Raw genomic sequence first — 20,866 nt, 5'->3', positions numbered from 1 at the left:
AACCTAAAGCCACCCGCAGTTTATTTATCTGATGAAAGAGAGCACTGGGGGGTTACATCTTCCATGAGAACATGCACAGATTACATGTACAGAAGACCTAGCTTCAGCAAAAGAATTGGACTTTGCGTTACTCAGTAGCATCACTGCTCAGATAGAAGCATCTGCTGTTGTGAGTGTTGATTATGGTGTGTGGTTGAGGCCTCGTGCAGTGTGCCTCGGATTCACACTTTCAAAAATAAAAGCCACTGCAGATGTTGAGCCTTCTCAGAAACAGGGCCTTGTGACAATAGATGTCTCTCATCCCAGAGGTGATTCTTCAGTGTTTTTGCTTTATGTTGGTTTTGTTTGGCTTGTTTTTAATGGCTGTGTTTAAATGGTTTTATTGAGGCAAAGTACCCTGTCCCCCTCCAAAATAAATTATATTCAAGGAAAGGTACCTTGCATATGCTGGAGGGCCCTTTTTTGTTTATCACTATTTCACAGTTTCTGAGGCAGTGTTTCGAGCCCAAACAGGATCTGCTTTATTTTTTAAATAGCCATTCCCTGCAGCTGCTCTGTGGCTTTGGGGAACCCGGACCCAACTCTTTAAAAAAGAAGAAGCAAATGTCTAGTTTGACTCTAAGAGAACAGCAATCAACATGAGGATTCAGACTATTCCTCTGTAGGTTGATGTTGTCATATGGGCCAATTCAATATGGCGGATGTTCTTCCACCTAGAAGTGCCCCAAGGAATAGAAATATATGAAAAGGAGAACTACACTGACATTTGGGCCCTCAGATTCCATTCCCCCCTTTGCCAGAACTGACCGTGTTCAAGGTCTGCAACCCGGTTTTGGAGGGCATCCAGCTCCTTGTCTACCTCTTGCTGCTGGTGGTCACTGGTACTGGTGATGGATGAACGTTCTTTCTCCAGAGCCAAAATCTTGGAGAGGATCTGATCCTCCAGTTCCTCCATCTTGGTGTGGATTGTTTCTTGGGCTGGCACCGGGGCAGATGTAGCATTTATTCGGGCTGGGATATCCTGCTATGCTCATGGGAAAGACAATAAATAAAGAGAGGGGAAAAGAGATGAGATTATTAAAATACCACACCAAGAAGCATTTAGGCATAGCTGGTTGAATTACCAAGGAAAGGCTAAGAGAGTTCTTCTTTCAGTCAGCCAGGACTCAGACCAAGAGCACAGATTCCACAGGATTAAGGAAGGGCCCTCCCAGGCCTCAGCATGGCTCTATCACCACCCTAGACAGCCCATGGATTCCTCCTAACCTCAGAGGTCATTTCGGGGGGGATCGCGGGGGATCGCAGTTCCCCCGGGTGAGGTACGGGGGGCGGGGCACATGACGAAGCCCCGCCCCCTGCTTCCAGCCGCCCCGCTTCTGGCCCTCATTCAGCCAGGAGGAGGCAGGAGAAGAGGGAGGGTAAGTTGCTTCCTCCCTGCCTCTCCCCACCCCTGCCTGCCTGGGGCCAGGGAGGGCCTTGGCGGGGCTTCCTTGCACTCCCGCCGGCCTTGCAGGTCCACCACCGGGCCCCTCATGGGGCTCGGTAGTGGAGCTGCAAGGCCGGCGGTGGCGGCCGGGACTGTTGGGGGCAGGGTGTGTGGCCTTATGACACACTTCCGGTGATGTCAGGGGGCGTGGCCTTATGACACACTTCCGGTGATGTCAGGGGGTGTGGCATATGCTAATGAGTTATGCTAATGAGTCCCCCTAGCTCTTTTTCTATGAAACGACCCCTGCCTAACCTTATTTAGCAGGTAATGTTCTCACATCAGGCTTGAGAAGCTAGACTCTGGGCTTGTTTATGGGGTTCTCCTCAAGTATTCCCTGACAGGCTTCTTCTTCTTCTGACTCCTTGACTTCCTGTCCCTTTTCTTGTCTGCCAGCTTTCCTGCCTACTTGAAAACGCTTCAGACTGCCTGCATCCTCTTTTTCCTGCTTTGCCTCTCCTTTGGATGGACTCGTCACCTCAGACCTTGCCCTGTAATTGGTTCACAAGCATAGATAGTGTTCAAATTCATGGAGGATAGGTCCCTCAGTGGCCACTAGGCATGGTAACTATAGGGAACCTCCACAATTAGAGCCAATAGACGTCTGAATACCAATGCCAGAATACAATATTGGGTAAGGCCTTGGCCTCTATGCACTGTTGGTGACCCTCCAGAGTCACTGATTGGCCACTGTGTGAGACAGGATGCTGCACTAGATGGACCACTGGTCTGATCCACCAAGGCTCTTCTTACGTTCTCCAGATTGAGCCTCATGAGGCTCTGCTCCAGCCACCTCTGGTCTCAGTGCTGCTGGGATTTGCATTGAATCTGCACACATTCTCCCTATGATCTGGTGCTGGCAGGTTCCCTTTATCAACCTTTTTCTGACCAGTACTGCCATCTTTAAGAACATGCATGAACTTCTTTACATGCATGACTTGCATACAATATGGCTCTAACACTGCTTTTCACAGTCTTTCTGTGCTCTTGCCATTAAGATGGGGAAAATCATCACCAGAATGCCATTCTCTATTTGTGTGTGGTGGGATTGTGTGCATATGTGCTTGCATGCCTGGAAGTCATGGTGACTTCTGGTGACCCCTAGTGGGGTTTGGACGTTTCAGAGAGGTGGCTTGATTGCCTGCCTCTGCCTCCCGAGCCCTGGTATTCCTTGGAGGTCTCCCTTCCAATTACTTGCCAGGCTCAGCCCTGCTTAGCTTCCGACATCTAACGAGATAAAAACCTGAGTGGCCGTAGATACAAATTGTAGGTACAAATTGTAGATACAAATTTATAATCTCCTCCTAACAATGCCTGAAGAAGAGAAATAACGTGGGCCTCTTTCCTGCCACTTTGAGGCAAAGTCTGGACATAATAGTTCTGTAATCGTCTTAGCTTCACAGAGGCTGTGGGCAGAGGTCACATCAGGTATTACACGACTAAGGTGGAGAGCACCCACAAGAGGCAAGCCGTTGGAGCTGTCTCCCACTGTCAACCAATCCAGCCAGGAAGCTTCTGTGTAAGAGCAAATCAAAGTGTTAAAAGCTACTCACGCTGTTCTCTACTTCAAGAATGGAGCTTGCGTACATACATAGCTGCACACAGGATCGTAGGCAGGTTTTTCTGTGTGCTCTGCCATCCCCTGCCTTTAGTTCTCATGCAGCATGTGTTCGGACTCTTTGGCCTTTGCTTCAAGTGAGCTGTCCACCTGGTGTGTGTTTCTTTTTATCTTCCCAAGTGCCTTGCATATTTATCCCACCAAATGTTTGTTGGATGCCTAGTTTGTAAGTATTGTTTTTTAACTTAAAAAAAAAACCCTCTTGAAAAACTGCTCTGAGGGGGGGATTTGTAATTGACACAAGAGCCAGCCAATCAGTTCTGTGAAAAGAGGGTCTCTGTTGCAAACTGGAAGGCCAGACTCCCCCTAAACTTGATCCAAAGGAGGAGATTATATGCATGTCCAAAATGTCATTAATATGTTTCCTGAGCAAGCTTCCCTCTAAAAGTATGGAGTATAAAGATATTCAGAGATCAGATATATAATTTCAGTACATCCAAACTCTGCCCAGACAGGTAGACCCTGCTTCTCTTTCACATCTGCAATATTGACTCTTGGGGGGGGGGTGGATTCAGGGATAGCAAGGTCAGTGTGGTCTGCACTACTTTTAGAGTAATGCCAAGGAATTTCTCATAATTGCTATTTTAACTTCTATCATCAGCCCAAGCTTCATGCAGCCCTTAGGATGGATTCTTGTCAACCAAAGATATTCTCACATGTTGGTCCACTCTGCTCAGACTCTAAGGCAGGAATTCTTGAACATGTTCACAATAGATCACAACAAAAATAGTTGGAACACCATGCCTCGGGCAAGGTTTCGGAGATGCAGGAGATAAATGTTCTAAACATGCAACTATCCAGCTTTATCTATTCAGACAGTAAGTTGTACGTGGGCTGTGTTGCGGGTGATGACCCTGCGGCATGAGTGGCAGAGAAGGCACAGGCAGCACCTGTTAGTTTGTCGTCATCCTGGACAAGAGATGGCGGTAGCTCATTATGCTTCTGCCTGCTTCTCTTGAACACGGCAACACTGCCTGCTCTTCAGTGGCCCAGGGGAGCAAAACAACACCAAGGCATACGGACGGCTGTGTGTGTCCCTATTAGAGAGGCATTTTCTTCTACTTTTGGACCTGTCCTGTGATATATGCGCCAAAAAGACCAGCCATTAATAAATAAGCCATTCAAATTGCCCTAATTGGAAAGAAGCATGTCTGTAAGTACTCCATCATCAGGCCTAATCATACTAATTGGAACCATTTTTTTTTTGGCTATGTCTTTGTGGGCGTTCTGCCAGTTGGTCAAAACCTGGCTTTTTAGGAAGGCTTTCTGCACTGGCTGACAACAAGCAGAACTGGGTTTTATTAAAGTTTCTGGGGCTGTGTTTTTATTATTGATAGTTCATTGTGATAATTTGGGTTTTAAACTGTGCTTTTTGTTTCATTATTATTTTATTACCTAAGAGATCTATGCCCTGCCTTTCCCCTGAACGGGTTTGAGGCAGCTCAGAGACTATTTCGATAAGCAACAACAACATAACTACACAGCCCACGATTAAAACAGCAATGAATAATATGACATTGAAGAGTCAGAAAATCTGCCTTATCTCAGTGTTTCCAGGTCCCCCCTGGCCACCAGTGGGAGATGGAGGGGCAGGTTTGCCAGCCCCATGGTTGGGAAACACCTGGAGATTTGGGGGTGGAGCCTGGGGAGGACAGGGACCTCAGTGGGGTGCAATGCCATAGAGTCCACCCTCCAAAGCATCAGTTTTCTCCACAGGAGCTAATCTCTGTAGTCTGGAGATGAGCTGTAGTTCCGGGGGATCCCCAGGCCCCACCTGGAGGCTGGCATCCCTACCTTATCTACATACCCCATACCCCCCAAACAGCTCTACTTGGCTTCTTCTCCTAATGAAGGGGAAGCACCCATCTAATATCCTTGGAGAGGACATTCCATAAGGCCATAGACATGACTGAGAAAGCTCATGTTCTGAGTAAGGCAGATCAAATGTTCCAGGGAGACAAGACTGCAAGCTAAAACTAAGGAAAGAAACACAACTGGAATATGAGTTGATATATACAGAGAGATGGCCCTTCAGATTCCTGGTCATGCAAGACTTTAAAGGTCAGAAACAGCATCTTAAATGGAGCTCAGAAAGAGAAAGCAATTTAGGAAGTTGTTTCAGAACAAATGTAACATCCTCCTAATGGCTCGTGCCAATCAGTGTACACCCGCCGGTTCTATGAGTTGTCTTTAAGGGCAACCCCACATTGCAGTAGATCAATCACTTGCTCATCTCTTAGCCTTTGCTGTCTTGGCCTCACTGGCTCGTGCTTCTGGAACTGTGAGGCTAGACTACTGCAGTGCCCTCTACATGAGGATACCCTTGAAGACAATCCAGAAGCTTGCCATTGGTAGGGAACACAGTGACTAAAGCCCAGAAGTGTTGTCAGTCTAATTTTAAGACACCCTCATTGGTCCCTGTATGCTTCCATGTCCTGCTCAAGGCGATAGTAGTCATTGCCTTTCAAACCTTGCACAGTCTTAAAACCACATATCTGAAGGGCCATCTCTCCTGGTATGAACCTGTGCCCCAACTTAGACCCTCACAGATCTCCCACCTGACTGTCACCTCTGTCTTGGCTGTGGTTCCAGCCACGCATCGTGCCCTCCTTGAAGAAGTCAGGAGAGTTCCCACACCAACCAACCAATTTCTGGAGGTTGGAAAAAGCTGTTTGAAAGGGATTTTGATAATGGATGATCTGAAAATGTCACCATTGTTGTTGAGGCAGGAGCGGTGTATAATCGTTTTATTTGGTTGCTGTTTATGCTCCCCCCCCCCAGCTGATGTAGAGGCAGGGAATACTGGTGTTTGTAAGCCCCCTTGAGCCACTATTGATAGGAGGATATTTTAATTAATAAACCCAAAACATTCATAAGGTAAAGGTAAAGGTTCCCTTGCTCGAAAGCCAGTCGAATCCGACTCTAGGGTTCAGGTGCTCATCTCCGTTTCAAAGCCAAAGAGCCAGCGCTGTCTGAAGACGTTTCCGTGGTCATGTGGCCGGCATGACTAAACACCAAGGCGCACAGAACGCTGTTTCCTTCCCACTGAAGTTGTACCTATTTATCTACTTGCAATTTCTTGCTTTCGAACTGCTAGGTTGGCAGGAGCTGGAACTAGAGACAGGCGCTCACTCTGTCATGCGGCACCCGGGTCTCGAACTGCTGAACTACCAACCTTCCACAGCCTGCAGTTCAGCGTCTTAACCACTTGAGCCACCGCAGCTCCTAAAACATTCATACTTAGTGCAAAAACACCCCCCAGGCTATTACCATTTCCAAGGTAAGCAGATCATTCCCTTGTAATTTCTTTTCCCTGTGATTTGTTGTTATAGTCCATTATTTCCAACACCACTTCTTTGTGAGACACCACAGTAGATTGGTGGCAAAATAAAATGCGCTATGTGTTTCCTTAGAGATGGCTGCCTTATACTTTGAGAATTGTGGCCCTAAGGCGTATCTAGAGCTTAAGTCTGGTGAGAGAAAGAGCATTAAATTATAACCATCTTGAGAGTGTCCATGGAATAGTAACTAGTAATAACTAAGTTTGAGTCCAGTGGCACCTTTAAGACCAACGTAATTTTATTCAAGGCATAAGCTTTTGTGTGCACGCACAGGAAGGGCCAGTTAGAGTCAAGACAGAGAAAGAACAAAAATGGAAATCACCAGTCCATACATATAGATAGAGGGTGAGCAGTACATTGTCATACAGCATAATGAATCTTCATTGGATGGCAGACGACCAAGAAATATCAGGGTCACTAAACCACTTCTGAACGTTTCTTGCCTTGAAAACCCCACCAGGGGTCATCATAAGCTGGCTGTGACTTGACAACACTTCCCACCAACACTACCACCAGAACAAAATATAAAAGCTGGAACCCTGACCCCAGCTTACAACCGAAAAGGCTAACCGTATGGGGGAAGGGGAGTGGAGAGGAAAAGTAGAGGAAAACAGTATATACAATAGCTAGTTCTCAGCAAGATGAGGGAGCAAATAGAGACCAAACAGAGTGTCACTGAGACTGAAGAGTGGTTTAGGGAAGGAAAAAGACAGTGTCTTAGATCCAATGATCAGTAAGTGAAACAAAACATAAATGGATTTAGGGCAGTTCCACATGCCCAAGAGTTTGTACAGTATCTTGTGCTTTCCTCCCTATAGATTATGGTGCTCTGAAACTGGTCGCACAAGATCTTGTGTAGGAGGAAACACAAGTGGGGATACAATAAGTTTGACAATGCAAGCAGCTACCGCAGGCTTTTTCGTACACCTCCGTTGTGCAAGAGCTCCTGTGCAAGTGAAAATTCTGTGCAGGAGCCAACCCGACTGGCAGCAAATGCTTTGCCTGCAGCTCTTTCTCCCCCTCCCCCAAGTCCCTTGCAGGGTTGGGCAGATATGCGCTGGAGCAGCAGGCCCAGCTCTACCTAATGGGCTGCTCTGGACTGAGCACAAAGGACCTAAAGAAAGCTTTGCCTGGAGAGGCAGCCCAGCAATCTGTCAGGGTGCCAGCAGCGCCTTTCTTCTTTCCCAGCTGTGTTTGAGAGCACTGGAGGTAACAGGGAGGGCAGCAGGAGGAGATTGGGATAAAGATACGGAGAGCAGAAGAGCTGAGCTGAGGGTAGGAGAAGGATGGGGAGGACGTGAGGAAGGGGTCTGGACAGTGGGAAGTTGCCATTCCATTCCCTTCCCTACCATCCCACCCAGGACATTTCATGGGCCATTAGCTAGGAATAATGATGATGCTTAGGGCTACCCTTAGCCCTTTTGCCACCCTGGGCGGGAAGAGAGGACAGAAGAATAAAAGGCTCGAGGCCCCCTGCCCTCTGTGACCCTCGCTGAACTCACCCTTTATGGCCAAGAGCTCCTCTAAAGAAAGAGACCTATTCATTCAAACCCATTTAGGTTTTTGAAGGAGGCACTCTTAGGGCTCTCACGATGACTTCTGTTACTGTTCTTCTTGCAACTATTCAGTGCATTTACCTCTGGAGCGTTATGGGCAGTGGGTGGATTTCTCTTATCTGTGACCCATCTGAATGCACTGCTACAGAAACATGTCCGAAGATGTCTTTTCTGTAGTACTGTGGTTGAACTGTTCAAGAAGGCAAAAAGAAAGCAAACGCCTCCCGAATGGAAAAATGATTCAAGCCCTCTCCTTCCTTTAGAACATCCTTAGGAGAATCAGGATGGACATGCCCATCTTCCCTTGGTGAAAATGGCCAACTGGAGATACTTTGGTAACTGTATAAGAACATCAAGCATTTATGTTTCAGTCTATGTCCCATGTTCTTAACTTCCACCTTCCATTTACCGGACTTCTTTTTAATATGTGTTGCTATCCCCATCTTCCACAAAACGATATGTCCCTCGTCCCAGTTACATTTCTCCCATGTAAAAACTGTGTATTTATTAAAATTTTAAAACATGCATATACAGCACAGGCTCTCTAAAGTGAAGCAAAAGAGCATCTGTAATGCTCAGTTCTTGACCTTTAAGCCAGCTTGAGCTAAAGTCAAGGCACTTAAGGTCTGTGGATTATCACAGCTTAATTACTCAGAGAAGGCATCTGAGAGTGACCAGCTCAGGTGAACTGGGCCATGAGGAAGAAAAACATGCTAGGTCAGGAATCAGAACTAACTGATATGAACAGTCATGTTTAACTTTCCCACTTCTCCATTCAGGGGGTGAACAACATAGACTACTCAGTCACCAGCCTGTATTGCTGTCACTGTGACAGTAAACTGTCACTGACTTTCCACTTTCCTATCTTATTTCCTACCAGAACTTTCTAAATCCCATTTATTGTGTCCTGCGCACTGAGTGTATCTTATAGCACCGTCCTAAGCACCTTTCCATCAACTTAGAAGGGTGTAACTCTGCTTAGGATGCCACTGTTTGGTTTGCAACTATGGTATATTTAATCATTACAATTTCATCCCAGCTTGCTTCCATTATGGAAGTCAAGGTGGCATCCATAGAGTCCCCAGGAGGTCACCCATCCAACCATCAGACCTTTACCTGCTTACCTTCTATAAGATAGTGGGATCATAAGCCCTCCAATCAGGCTCTGGGCTTAAGCAAAGATGGTGACATTTGTTTACTTTCTAACATGTCTTTCTCCAATTAAGGCATCTTACACATTCTGTAAAGAATTTAAATAACAGAGTGATCGTCTACCAAAAGGCGTCATAAAAACAACATAATTTCTGCAAGAGCTGAAGCCATCTGTCACACCTTCCCAAATGTTATTTGGAACAGGAAGATCTTCCTGGTGCTCCAGAACATTGAGTCATGCAAACTTCCCAAGGGAGGAAGGTGCATCCATGACACTGGAACATGCCTCCTGGTGAATGCAGCGTACAGAGCTCTATAGCTATTTCTCATGCTGGCCATCTTTCAGTGCCTTTTAGCAGAGGGCCTGAATATCCACGATGACCACACAGTGAGAAGCTGCTGTCCAAAGTTGAAATCTTTAGTCTGTCTTATACAAAAGGCAGAAATGATCTGCCACACCAGCAGCTGCCTCCAGAGGACTGTAGCACCTTCGTTTTCTGACAAAACACTACAGTCATGCACAGAGTTCTTTGTTACAACAGTTTTCATTCATTGCTCTCATCCACTTGATTCTTTCCTATAGCAGCAACTAAGCTCTTCTTGTAGCAGAAACTTGTTTCTTTCTGCTGTGAGAAGAAGACAAATACCGGCAGAGTCAGGGAGGGTAAATAAGTGGGCAGTTGGCAGAGCTGAAAGGACTAGGAGGAGGCTTTTGGCAGGAGGCTGCAGTAACTGCTGGAACCATAATGGCCATAGTCTGACCATGCACACAGTCATCCTCTAGTAATGCGAAAGACCTTTACCTAACATCCTAGAGAGCCACTTCCAGTAGACAGTACTGACTTTGATGGACCCGTGGTCCTAAGATTGTATGGCAGCTAGACGTTCTAGCTCTTTTAGTGTTATGCATCACTAGGTGGCAAGCTAGACTTGTTTTTAAGGCAAGAGACGTTTCAGAGGTGGTTTGCCATTGCCTGCCTCTGTGTCATGACCCTGGTATTCCTTGGAGGTCACACCCTTCCAAATAGTAGACAGGGCCAACCCTGCTTAGCTACTGAGATCAGGCTACCTTGGGCTATCCAGGTCAGGGGCACCAGTGGTCTGGTTCAGTATAAGGCAGCTTCATGTGTATTTTTCATGCTTTGGTCACCTTGGTCACATGTGAAGTAATAACAAAGAACCAGAGGACTGCACGCAATTCCCCTCTTCCAACATTACATTGGAAGTAAACCACTCATCAGCAGGCATTTGCACCACTGATTATAATGGATGAGCCAACTCACAGTCCTGGTTGTTAAGAACGCAAAGGACAATGGTAACACACCATCACCCACAGAGTGACCTACACTCTTTGTGCGTCATGTATGAAAAACAAGCCCTTCAGTCAAAGGCTGGATGATACCACTGGATGATCAGATCAGACCTTGCTGTGATGAAGAGCCACATTGTTCCTGGACCAACGAGATGTGGGTAAGGTTTGCCCCCAAGCCTCTAGAAACCAGCGAGCTCTCAAATAATAGCAGCACCTTATGATTAATCATATTTCCCCCCCCCAAATGATGTAAGTTCCATTGTAACCAAAAAGGGGGAAAAACCCAACTTCTGTGGGAATCATTTGGCATGAACACGCTGTGCATAAGAAAAAAATTGCTTAGATGAAGACCTTTCCAAGAAGAGATGAATCAACATAAAAATGCTTTGGAAGAAATGAAGCCCTGGGGGGGGGGGGGTTATCTGTTTCATTCCTCTGCAGGGGTGAAAAAGAAACTTTTAATGGCAGTTACAATAATTGAATCTAGGTGTTAATGGCAGAAGGGAACCTACTAGGTCATTTTCTCTCTCCTGGTGAGATTGCTCTCTGCGTTTGTTTCTGTTTGTGAGCTGCACTGTTCCAGTTTTACTTTTTCTCAACTCATCCTGTTCCCTTGGAAGAATGTTCCACATTGTGTTTAAACCAGCTAATCTTGATTTACATGCTCCCATTACATCTGGACATTCCCCACAGGATATGCATGTTAGAGAATGGAGCCTGTTCAAATAAAATGTGGGCAGAGAATGGAGCTATTCACATTAAAAAGAGAAAATTGGGAAGACTGGGTGATCAAAGGGAATGGATGAAAAGAAAAGATGAAAAGTCATTTCACTCACTAGGGACGGAGGAGGAACACAGGAGTTCTGATAGGAGCTTTTTCGTGTATGTGTGGCTGTTCAGAGGTGCTGCATGCTGGCCGGTTGGACCCTTTGTTTCGCAGCTGATGTTGCCAAAGGACTTTTGAGAAGTATTTCTGATCTGTTGAGTCTGGCTGGTCTTGACAAAAGATGCAGCGATACTGTCTGCTGCCCTCTTTGATTGTTCTAGTTCTGGGTTTAAATGTCACATCCCTATTTCCATGTATGACTCCATCTGTTCATAGGGAAAAAAGAGGGTTTTCACTTTTGTCGCTATTGTTAGCGTTGAGACAATCTGGCCTATGTTGAATAATGAAAAGATTTTTTATAAATTGCTCTCTCTTGACTGTCTCTGTTTCTGTCTCTGTAATTTATCTTTTTAAAAAAACCTTTCCCCCTTATGTTACCTTTTCTAGATGGAAACCCAGCTTCTTGAAAGATCATCTGCCTTCCCTTGTTCCTTCCTTCCTATGACTATAGAGAAGTTATTTCCCGCCCCTCTCTCAATTGTTAGGGATTACAGTCCTGGCTCTTATGCTGCCAACGAGAGGAACAAGACATGTCGTGCTCACACAAAGAGTTCCTGTAATACCACCAGAGAGTACTTTCCCTTGGTGATCACTGACAGGAAGATTACACCAACTTTGTCTGTCCCCCCACCCCCCCACACACACACCAAAGCCAGCTTTCTTCATTTATAGGGCCCTTGGATCAGGGGTCATTTCGTAGAAAAAGAGCTAGGAGAACTCATTAGCATAACTCATTAGCATATGCCACACCCCCTGACATCAGGGGCCCAGCGGTGGACCTGCAAGGCCAGCGGGAGTGCGAAGAAGCCCCGCCAAAGCCCTCCCTGGCCCCAGGCAGGCAGGGGTGGGGAGAGGCGGGGAGGAAGCAACTTACCCTCCTTCTTCTCCTGCCTCCTCCTGGCTGAATGAGGGCTGGAAGCAGGGCGGCCGGAAGCAGGGGGCGGGGCTTCGTCATGTGCCCCGTCCCCTGCACCTCACCCGGGGGAACTGCGTTCCCCCGCGTTCCCCCCCGAAATGACCTCTGCCTTGGATATTTGTGGCTGACAGGCAAACGATGAAGGTCTCTTGCCCGTTGATGGCACCCTGAATGTGCCCGTTTGAGATGGCATCTCCGTGTCTCTAACAGGAGAGCTAATCTTGATCAAAGGCCCTTATCCAATGTGGGTAAAGTGCTTGTGGACATGGGATGTCACATTCAGCTTGCCCCACTGCATGAACAAGGGGTGTGTGGCAGGAGGATAAAGTCTCCCACACTGAAAAGCTCAACTAGATACACCAGCCATTACCTCCAGGGATCCAGGGATTTGTAGACAAAGCAGCAAGCTTTCCCCCCTGCTGCTACGCTCATGAAAGCCTGCCCATGTCTCCACTGTTTGTGAGAAGATTGGGTATAATACTCCCTTCTAATTTCTTTAGGGGGAGAAGGAAGGAAGATTGATGCTTTGCTGTATCTCTGGATCAAGAGAAGGGTCCATATGAGTATTCCACAGATCTGAGTGAAATTACAATTTGTGCAATTGTGCAAAGGACTATTTTGCTTAATCCTGTTTTCCTTTTATTTCAGATTTAAAAAAAAATTTTTTAGGAGGTTCTCCCATTCTGGTACTGATCCATTAATGGACCTAAAAATTCAAAGTCATTCCAATACACTGGAAAACTGAGTTGCTGTAAATTCTAAATTGACAATGATAAAAGAATCAGGTGGGGGACCTGTGGGACTGCGGTGGGGCATCTCATTTTCCCGTCCCCAACTATTTCTTCTTTCCCTTTACTGAAAGCCCCCCTAGGGTTGCCAGCTCCGGGTTGGGATATGCCTGGAGATTTTGGCAGGAGAGCCTGGGGAGGGTGGGGTTTGAGGAGGGTAGGGACTTCAGGGTATAATGCCATAGAGACAAACTTCTGAGGCTGCCATTTTCTCCAGGGGAACTGATTTCCGCTGGCTGGAGACCAGTTGTAATTCTGAGAGGTCTCCAGCCACCACCTGGAGGTTGGAAAGCCTACCTCCATAGGCTTTCCCCTGAACCCTTCTACCATTCCCACCTACCAGCCAGCTTAACTTTTATCTGCCTGTCTTCAGCTTTCCGTCTTTCCCTCCCCCTGATAGTCTGTCCCCAGGACAACTCTCACTGAGTTGCATGGTGCCAACTGCTGGGTGGGGCCCAGTTGTGTGTTAACTAGCCAGGATGGGCCCAGTTGCAAGGAGGGGAACCATGACGACTCAGAGGGGGTACCTTACTTTCCCTGTTTTCCTTCCCCATTTATTTCATCTTTTCCTCCTCCTGGAAGTCCCCTGCCTCCTTCTTTTCCACCTTTTATCTGCCCCCAATCCTGTATTTATTATTTACTTACCTCATCTATACTCTGTTTTTCTCCACAATGGGGACCCCAAAGCCGTTTATATAATTCTCCTCCACTTTGTTCTCACAACATCCCTGTGAAGCCAGTTAGGCTTAGAGTGTGTGACTGGTCTAAGGTCACCCAGTAAGTTTCCACAACAGAGTGGGGATTTGAAACTGGGTTTCCCCAATCTTAGCCTGATGAATACTGGAAGTCACATGGTACCAAGTCAACTGGTGGTTGCTGGAAGGTCTGGCCCTGATAAGTCCTCCCTCAAAAGCAAAGGCAGAAAGGGCCCTGCCCTCCTCTTCCTGCCTTTTACTGACAGAAATCAAAGATTGAAGGCTGGCAGTACTGTTGTGGTTGCCTAGCAACAGCCACTGAGGGCATTATTTCTTAAAGCTACAGGCACTGCTACTGTTATTTGGGCTTTTTAAAAACCCTTTTTTAGATTTCAGATTTTTCTGCAAACCTGAGGCCTTTTTCGGGTTTGCAGAAAGATCTGTCTTGGCTCCAGTCTCTGGGTTTCAGTATTCATAGATCTGGCCATGTTGAGAATTAGATATATCAATGCTAAAGAAGGTCACAGTGGGGAGCATATTTACCTGCAAAAATGTCCACAAGAGATGATTATTGGCCAAGCTTCGCAAAGGGCTTCAGTGCAGGTAACCCACTGTGTGTGTGATTTTCTTTTCTTTTTTCTTTGCCTCTTCTGACATTTTCTTTGTTTTGGACTCACCTGTTGGTTCTGTACTCTAACTCCCCTCATGTTCCCAGTGCTGCATTACACCTAACATTCACAACCCACAGTTTGAGGATCTATTTGTGAACTGTCATATTATGTCTCTTTATGATGCTCTAAGCAGAAAACAGGAGAAATCAATTTGCACAGTGGCAGAGACGTCTATTTAACAATGCATTGGTTTAGTAGAACAAATCCTAATAACTGAAGTAATATGTTTCCACTCAGTTCTACAGTGAGTGGAACGAAAACATGTCTACCAAGCCAAATCATCAGACCAAATGACAAAGGCCACCTTTCCAAGTGTCCACGCACTTTCTCTAAATCCAAGACAAATTACCCACACTCCTCATTTAAATGTAGCCTTCCACTAAGTCAATCAGGTGGCTGCCTCTAACATAGGGCTGCCAGGTCTCCCACTGTAGCATCCTAGTGCTTTGTCTGCTGGTGCCTCAGGCACCAGTGGAAGGAAATAGGGGGTGAAAATGGGGCATCTACTGATGTCACTTCCTGTTTTAGTGGAAGTGATGTCATCATGCTGGGGTATCAATCGCCACTCCCAATTTCTCCCAGAGGTTGCCAGCAACCCTACATGAAACATTGCTCAATAGGAAAGCCTCGTAGTTGGCCAGAATTCCTGCAGCCTAGCACTGCACCATCAAAAGGAGGAAACCAGTTCAGAGCATATCACAGATACAGAGGAAAGACCTTGACTAGGCCTGTGAATGCTATGCAATGGAACAATCAAAATTCTGCTTGGAAAAAGGGGAGGGATGTTGTGTTCTGCGTAAATTATATGTCTTCCCCCCCACATCATTCATTGTGTTCTTGCTTGTTTTAGGAAGGGAGCAAGAGTTACACAGTTGGGGGGGGGGGAGGTGAGACCTGATCTTGTGAAATTTTGCTTGGTCTCTTTTACCCATCATGAGATTTTACTAGATGATTGCAATTCTATATTCAGAGCCTTAAGGGAAAGAAACGTTTTTGGCCACCAGTCCCAATAGATACAGGAACTGCCTTCCATCATTCCCATCTAATTCACTAGTTCTACCCCGGTTAGCAGTGGCTGTTGGTAGATGGGGGCAAGGCTTCTTCCTAGCTTTGCTACATGAGATGTCTTTCTTCTGGAGATGCCAGAAACTGAGCATGCAACCTTCTGCAGGTAAAGCACAGGTCCTTGCTTGGCTTCAGCTGGGTGAATTGTGGAGCTCTGGCTATGACCAGGAAGGCAACAAAGAGGGCCCTTTCACATTACCATTCTAAACCAGATGTTATCCATTGTTGGCCCGGTTCCAAGAAAAGCGATACAGGAATGGAGGTTTTATACAGTGAATTTCAATCCATTAATGAGCCATCTCTGAAGCAATCTGGCCATTTCAAACAGCACTGCACTTTCCCCCTGCCCTTTTTTGTCACACAATCTTCCTCAATTTTTCAAAAAACATACTATGGCTGCGGTCACACGCAACATTAGCCACGCAAGAGATACGGAAGACAAGCGGAGTTTCCGGTCGCGATCTCACCAGCACATCTGGGAAGCGTAGTTGTAATGTATTGAAATGATTACATGAATCACCTCATAGGACTCCCATGTTAAGCTTCAAGCCAGACCAGGGCTCCTCTGAGCGAACTTCCTATTGGTCGCTTCGTAACAGCGACCAATCAGAACGATACCATTCCCTAGGAGGGAAAGACTCCCATTGGTCTTTATTCTAGCAATCTCATTGGTTGTTATTTGTAAATAGGCGTGGCTACATTAGCCCGGTTATGTTTAAAAGGAGCATAAGCTCCCACTGTTTTCTGTTCTGGTTTCTTACTGAGTTAGTGCTTGTTCGTTACTTCTAAATAAAGCTGAATCACTTGCTGAATCACTCTACGAGTCCTTTGTTAGCGCGATCTAACAATTGGCGACGAAGGTGGGATGTTAGAGCAGGTAGGCAGACCTGCGGACATCCACACTTCGGACTCGGAAGAAAGCGAGCAGAGCACAGCAGCCGATCCGGCGGAGGCGCCACCAGCTCCGGTGCCCAAGTCTCCCCCGATGGCTGGAAGCCAGAAGTTCGAGTGCTTCGAACCCTCCTCAGAAGACTGGGACTCCTACCTGTCCAGGTTCGAGTTCCATCTGGAGACCCACGACATCACCGATGAGGCGAAGAAACGAGCATGCCTCCTGAGTTCCTGCGGGAAGGGGACCTTCGACATAGCCAGGTCGTTGGTGGCCCCAACTGATATAAAGACTGTCACCTACGCTGACATCACGGAGAAGCTTAAGGCTCACTATTCTCCACAACCGTCGGAGATCGCCTGCCGGCACGCTTTTTACAAGCGGAACCAGGCCGGAGGCGAGACCATCGCAGATTTCGTGGCGGCCCTTCGCAAAGCCGCACGGCCATGTAATTTCCACAACGTGGAGGAAGCCCTCAGAGACCGTCTCGTCTGCGGTCTCAAAGATGAAAGGCTGCAACAGAGGCTGTTCGCCCGCACCACCCTGACCTGGGCAGTGGCCTACGAAGAGGCCGTGGCCGCGGAAGCAGCGGAGAAGTCCACGAAGGAGGTCCGCCAGCGGGTGGCAGAGCCCAGTATACACGCTCAACGAGACAGCGAGGGCGAAGACGCGGATGATGACGTCAACGCGGTTCGAGGCAAGCGGACCCCAGCGAAGACTACCAACGTCAAGCCTTGCTCCGGTTGTGGCGGGAAGCACCAGCGCGGCTCCTGTTGGGCTCGTGATGTCGACTGCAGAGCGTGTGGGCGGCGTGGTCATCTGGCCAGAGTCTGCAGATCAGCGAAGAAGGATCCCTCAACTAACAACCGGTCAGCGCAGAGGGGCACTCCAGTCAGCACCCAAGGCAAGACCCGTTCCTCAGCATCGGAAGCAAGCTGCCAGTTGACGGCGACCTTGTCGAGCGCATCGGCCGTAAATCGCACCAGCAGCCAGGGCAAGATCACCGTGACTCCACTCCTCGACGGCCGACCCTGTACAATGGAGGTGGACTCAGGATCGTCCGTGACGGTGATTTCTGCCGCGTCCTGGCGCCAGTTGTTCCCGAACCGAAGCCGGCGGCGGCTCCAGCCTGCGGGAACCAGAGTGTCCGACTTCCAGGGCAACCGAATTCCCTTGGCCGGACGGGACTCTGTTACTGTTGAGTATAAGGGGAAATGTGTTAAACTGTCATTCCTGATTGCAGAGGGAGACCGGGTTAACCTGCTAGGGTTAGATTGGTTTGAGCCATTGGGCATCGGTATTTCTGGGATTAACAGGATGTCTGAAAATAAATGGGGCATGCTGTACGACCTGTTCCCTGATGTATTTGCCGAAGGGTTGGGAAGGTACAAGGGCCCCCCGGTTGCGTTTGACTTAGATCCGTCAGTCAAACCTATTAGGTTGAAGTATCGGAAAGTACCTGTGTCTCTCAAACATAAGGTGGAAAAAGAGATTGACAAACTAGTTGAGCAAGGGGTTTTAGAGCCAGTACCATACAGCAAATGGGAGACCCCGATCGTAACCCCTGTCAAATCAGATGGGTCCATACGACTATGCGCCGATTACAAATGTACGATTAACAAGGCGCTGCAGCAACATTCGTACCCGGTCCCGGTAATAAGCCACATTTTGGCTTCCCTGGGGGGTGGCAAGATTTTCGCCAAATTTGACCTGGCCCAGGCATACCAGCAGTTGCCTGTCACCCCGGAGGCTGCCGAGGCCCAAACAATTGTAACCCACCAAGGGGCTTTTAAAGTGAACAGGCTGCAATTCGGGGTCAACGTAGCACCTGGGATTTTTCAGGGCCTCATGGAACGTCTACTAAGGGGGGTACCTGGCACAGTGCCCTATTTTGACGACGTGCTGATTGCGGGCGGGTCTGAACAGGAACTACTGGACCGGGTTAAAGAGGTCCTCAGGCGTTTTCAAAATGCCGGCCTCAGAGTTAAGCGCTCAAAATGCACGCTCGGGGTGGAAAGTGTGGACTTCCTGGGGTTTCGCATTGACGCAGAGGGAGTCCACCCCACGGATGAGAAGGTATCTGCAATCCAAAACGCCCCCAGGCCGGTGAGTAAGAAGGAGCTCCAATCCTTTTTAGGACTCCTGAATTTTTATCATGCGTTTTTACCGCATAAGGCATCAGTGGCGGCCCCTTTGCACGCGCTTTTGCACAAGGAGGCAAAATGGAAGTGGGGGCAGGCCGAGGAAAAGGCTTTTGTGGGAGTCAAGGAGCTGCTGACATCTAATGCCGTACTCACGCATTATGATGAACACAAGCTCCTGGTGTTAGCTGCTGACGCTTCACCGTTTGGAGTAGGCGCAGTTTTAAGCCATCTGATGCCTGATGGGAGCGAAGCGCCTATCGCTTTTTATTCTAGATCACTATCTGCGGCAGAGCGGAACTATGCCCAGATAGACAAGGAGGGTCTGGCGTTGGTAGCGGCTGTCAAAAAGTTCCATGATTTTATTTTTGGCAGACGATTTTTGCTGGTCACTGACCACAAGCCGCTACTGGGGATTTTTGCGCCCGATAAGCAATTGCCAAACATCATGTCCCCACGCATGCTTAGATGGGCGATATTTTTGCAGGCTTATGATTTTGACTTAGAGCACCGGCCTGGGAAAGCGATTGGGCATGCGGATGCCCTCAGCCGGTGCCCGGTGCCGGACATTGGCGCAGACCCTGCCCCCGCCTGTGAGGTCTTGGCAATTGAGGAGCTTCCTCGACCCCCGGTATCATCCAGGGACATTGCAGCACACACGGCCAAGGATAGCGTGCTGTCCCGAGTATTAAACTGGGTTTGGAGGGGGTGGCCGGTTGGAAGCGTTGAACCGGAGTTCGGCCCTTACAAAAGCCGTCAAAATGAACTATCCATTTCTAAGGGCTGTGTATTATGGGGGAACAGGGTGGTGGTTCCTGACAAACTCAGGACGAGAGTGTTAGAGTCGCTGCACGAGGGTCACCCCGGTATGGTACACACCAAAGCGTTGGCCAGAGGGTATGTCTGGTGGCCGGGGCTGGACAAAGAGATCGAAGAATGGGTACGAGGGTGTCCCAAATGCCAGCAAGTCAGACCCGATCCCCCACAAGCTACACCCCAAGGCTGGGAGTCATCTGGTAAACCCTGGGCCAGATTGCATATAGATTTTGCTGGCCCTCTCCAAGGGCAAATGTTCCTAATTGTGGTGGACGCTATGTCCAAATGGCTGGAGGTCGTGCATATGAAATCGACCACATCACTTGCTGTGATCCATGCGCTCCGCCGACTTTTTGCCACCCACGGGTTGCCTGACGTCATCGTCAGTGACAACGGGCCTCAATTTGTGTCTGAGGAATTTAGGCTCTTCCTCACGAGTAATGGCATACGCCAAATGACTTCGGCCCCTTTCCATCCGGCATCTAATGGCCAAGCCGAACGGATGGTCAGGACGGCCAAAGAGGCCCTGGGTAAAATGGACGAAGGGGACTGGAGCCAGAGGCTGGGCTCCTTTCTTTTGCTGCAGCACACCACCCCCTGTAGTGCTACAGGCCGTAGTCCGGCCGAATTGTTAATGGGGCGGAGACTCACGACCCGTTTGAACCGTATGCACCCAGACCTATCAGAAGATCAGTCCGAGCGTACCACTGCGCAACCGAAGGTGCGCATGTTTGAAAAAGGGGACAAGGTTTTCGCACGAAATTATGCAAACGGGCACTTGTGGCTTCCTGGGGTTATATCCGACTCTGTGGGTACTCGAATGTATGTGGTGCAGTTAGCTGACGGTCGAATATGGCGGCGCCACATAGATCAGTTAAGGAGACGTTGGGCTAGGGACAGCGCTGACTCTCCGACGGCTGAATCCCCTGATGTCGAGTGGACACCCCCAGAGCAGGCGGTGAGTACCGAAAGGCCCGGTACTGTCCCCGAGTCAGGGCAGAACCCTGTGTGCGGGGCTGAAATCCCAGTCGAGTCTGTGCCTGATCCAGGCTGTAGTGAACCCCACTCTGACCCACAACCTTGTCTGCCCGTGGTGCCTGCACCGCTCCGCAGGTCCCAGCGTTCGCGGCAAATGCCGACTTATCTGAAGGACTATGAGTGTAAATACTGTTGGAATAACTGATGTACAAAGGTTGATTGCATGTTTGTAAATAATAAAACAATTGGGATGATGGCTTAACTTAGGGGGGAGGAATTGTAATGTATTGAAATGATTACATGAATCACCTCATAGGACTCCCCTGTTAAGCTTCGAGCCAGACCAGGGCTCCTCTGAGCGAACTTCCTATTGGTCGCTTCGTAACAGCGACCAATCAGAACGATACCATTCCCTAGGAGGGAAAGACTCCCATTGGTCTTTATTCTAGCAATCTCATTGGTTGTTATTTGTAAATAGGCGTGGCTACATTAGCCCGGTTATGTTTAAAAGGAGCGTCCACTTTAATATGCATTTTCAGAGGCTGGAAGAATCCAG

General features: G+C 48.1%; 1 protein-coding gene across 1 annotated transcript in view; it reads right to left on the bottom strand.

The window, feature by feature from the left end:
* The window catches only part of NPTXR (neuronal pentraxin receptor), a 44,809-nt gene that overhangs the window by 7,306 nt on the left and 16,637 nt on the right, over positions 1–20,866 (bottom strand). Inside the window, exon 2 of the mRNA XM_015419212.1 lies at positions 808–1,024. Within this exon, the coding sequence (XP_015274698.1) occupies positions 808–1,024 (217 nt within the window). The remainder of the gene's footprint in view (positions 1–807; positions 1,025–20,866) is intronic.

The sequence above is a fragment of the Gekko japonicus genome, unplaced genomic scaffold, assembly GCF_001447785.1.
Source record: "Gekko japonicus isolate JY-2015 unplaced genomic scaffold, Gekko_japonicus_V1.1 scaffold37, whole genome shotgun sequence".
Classification (NCBI taxonomy): Eukaryota; Metazoa; Chordata; class Lepidosauria; order Squamata; family Gekkonidae; genus Gekko; species Gekko japonicus.
This window is presented reverse-complemented; position numbering and strand designations above follow the sequence as displayed.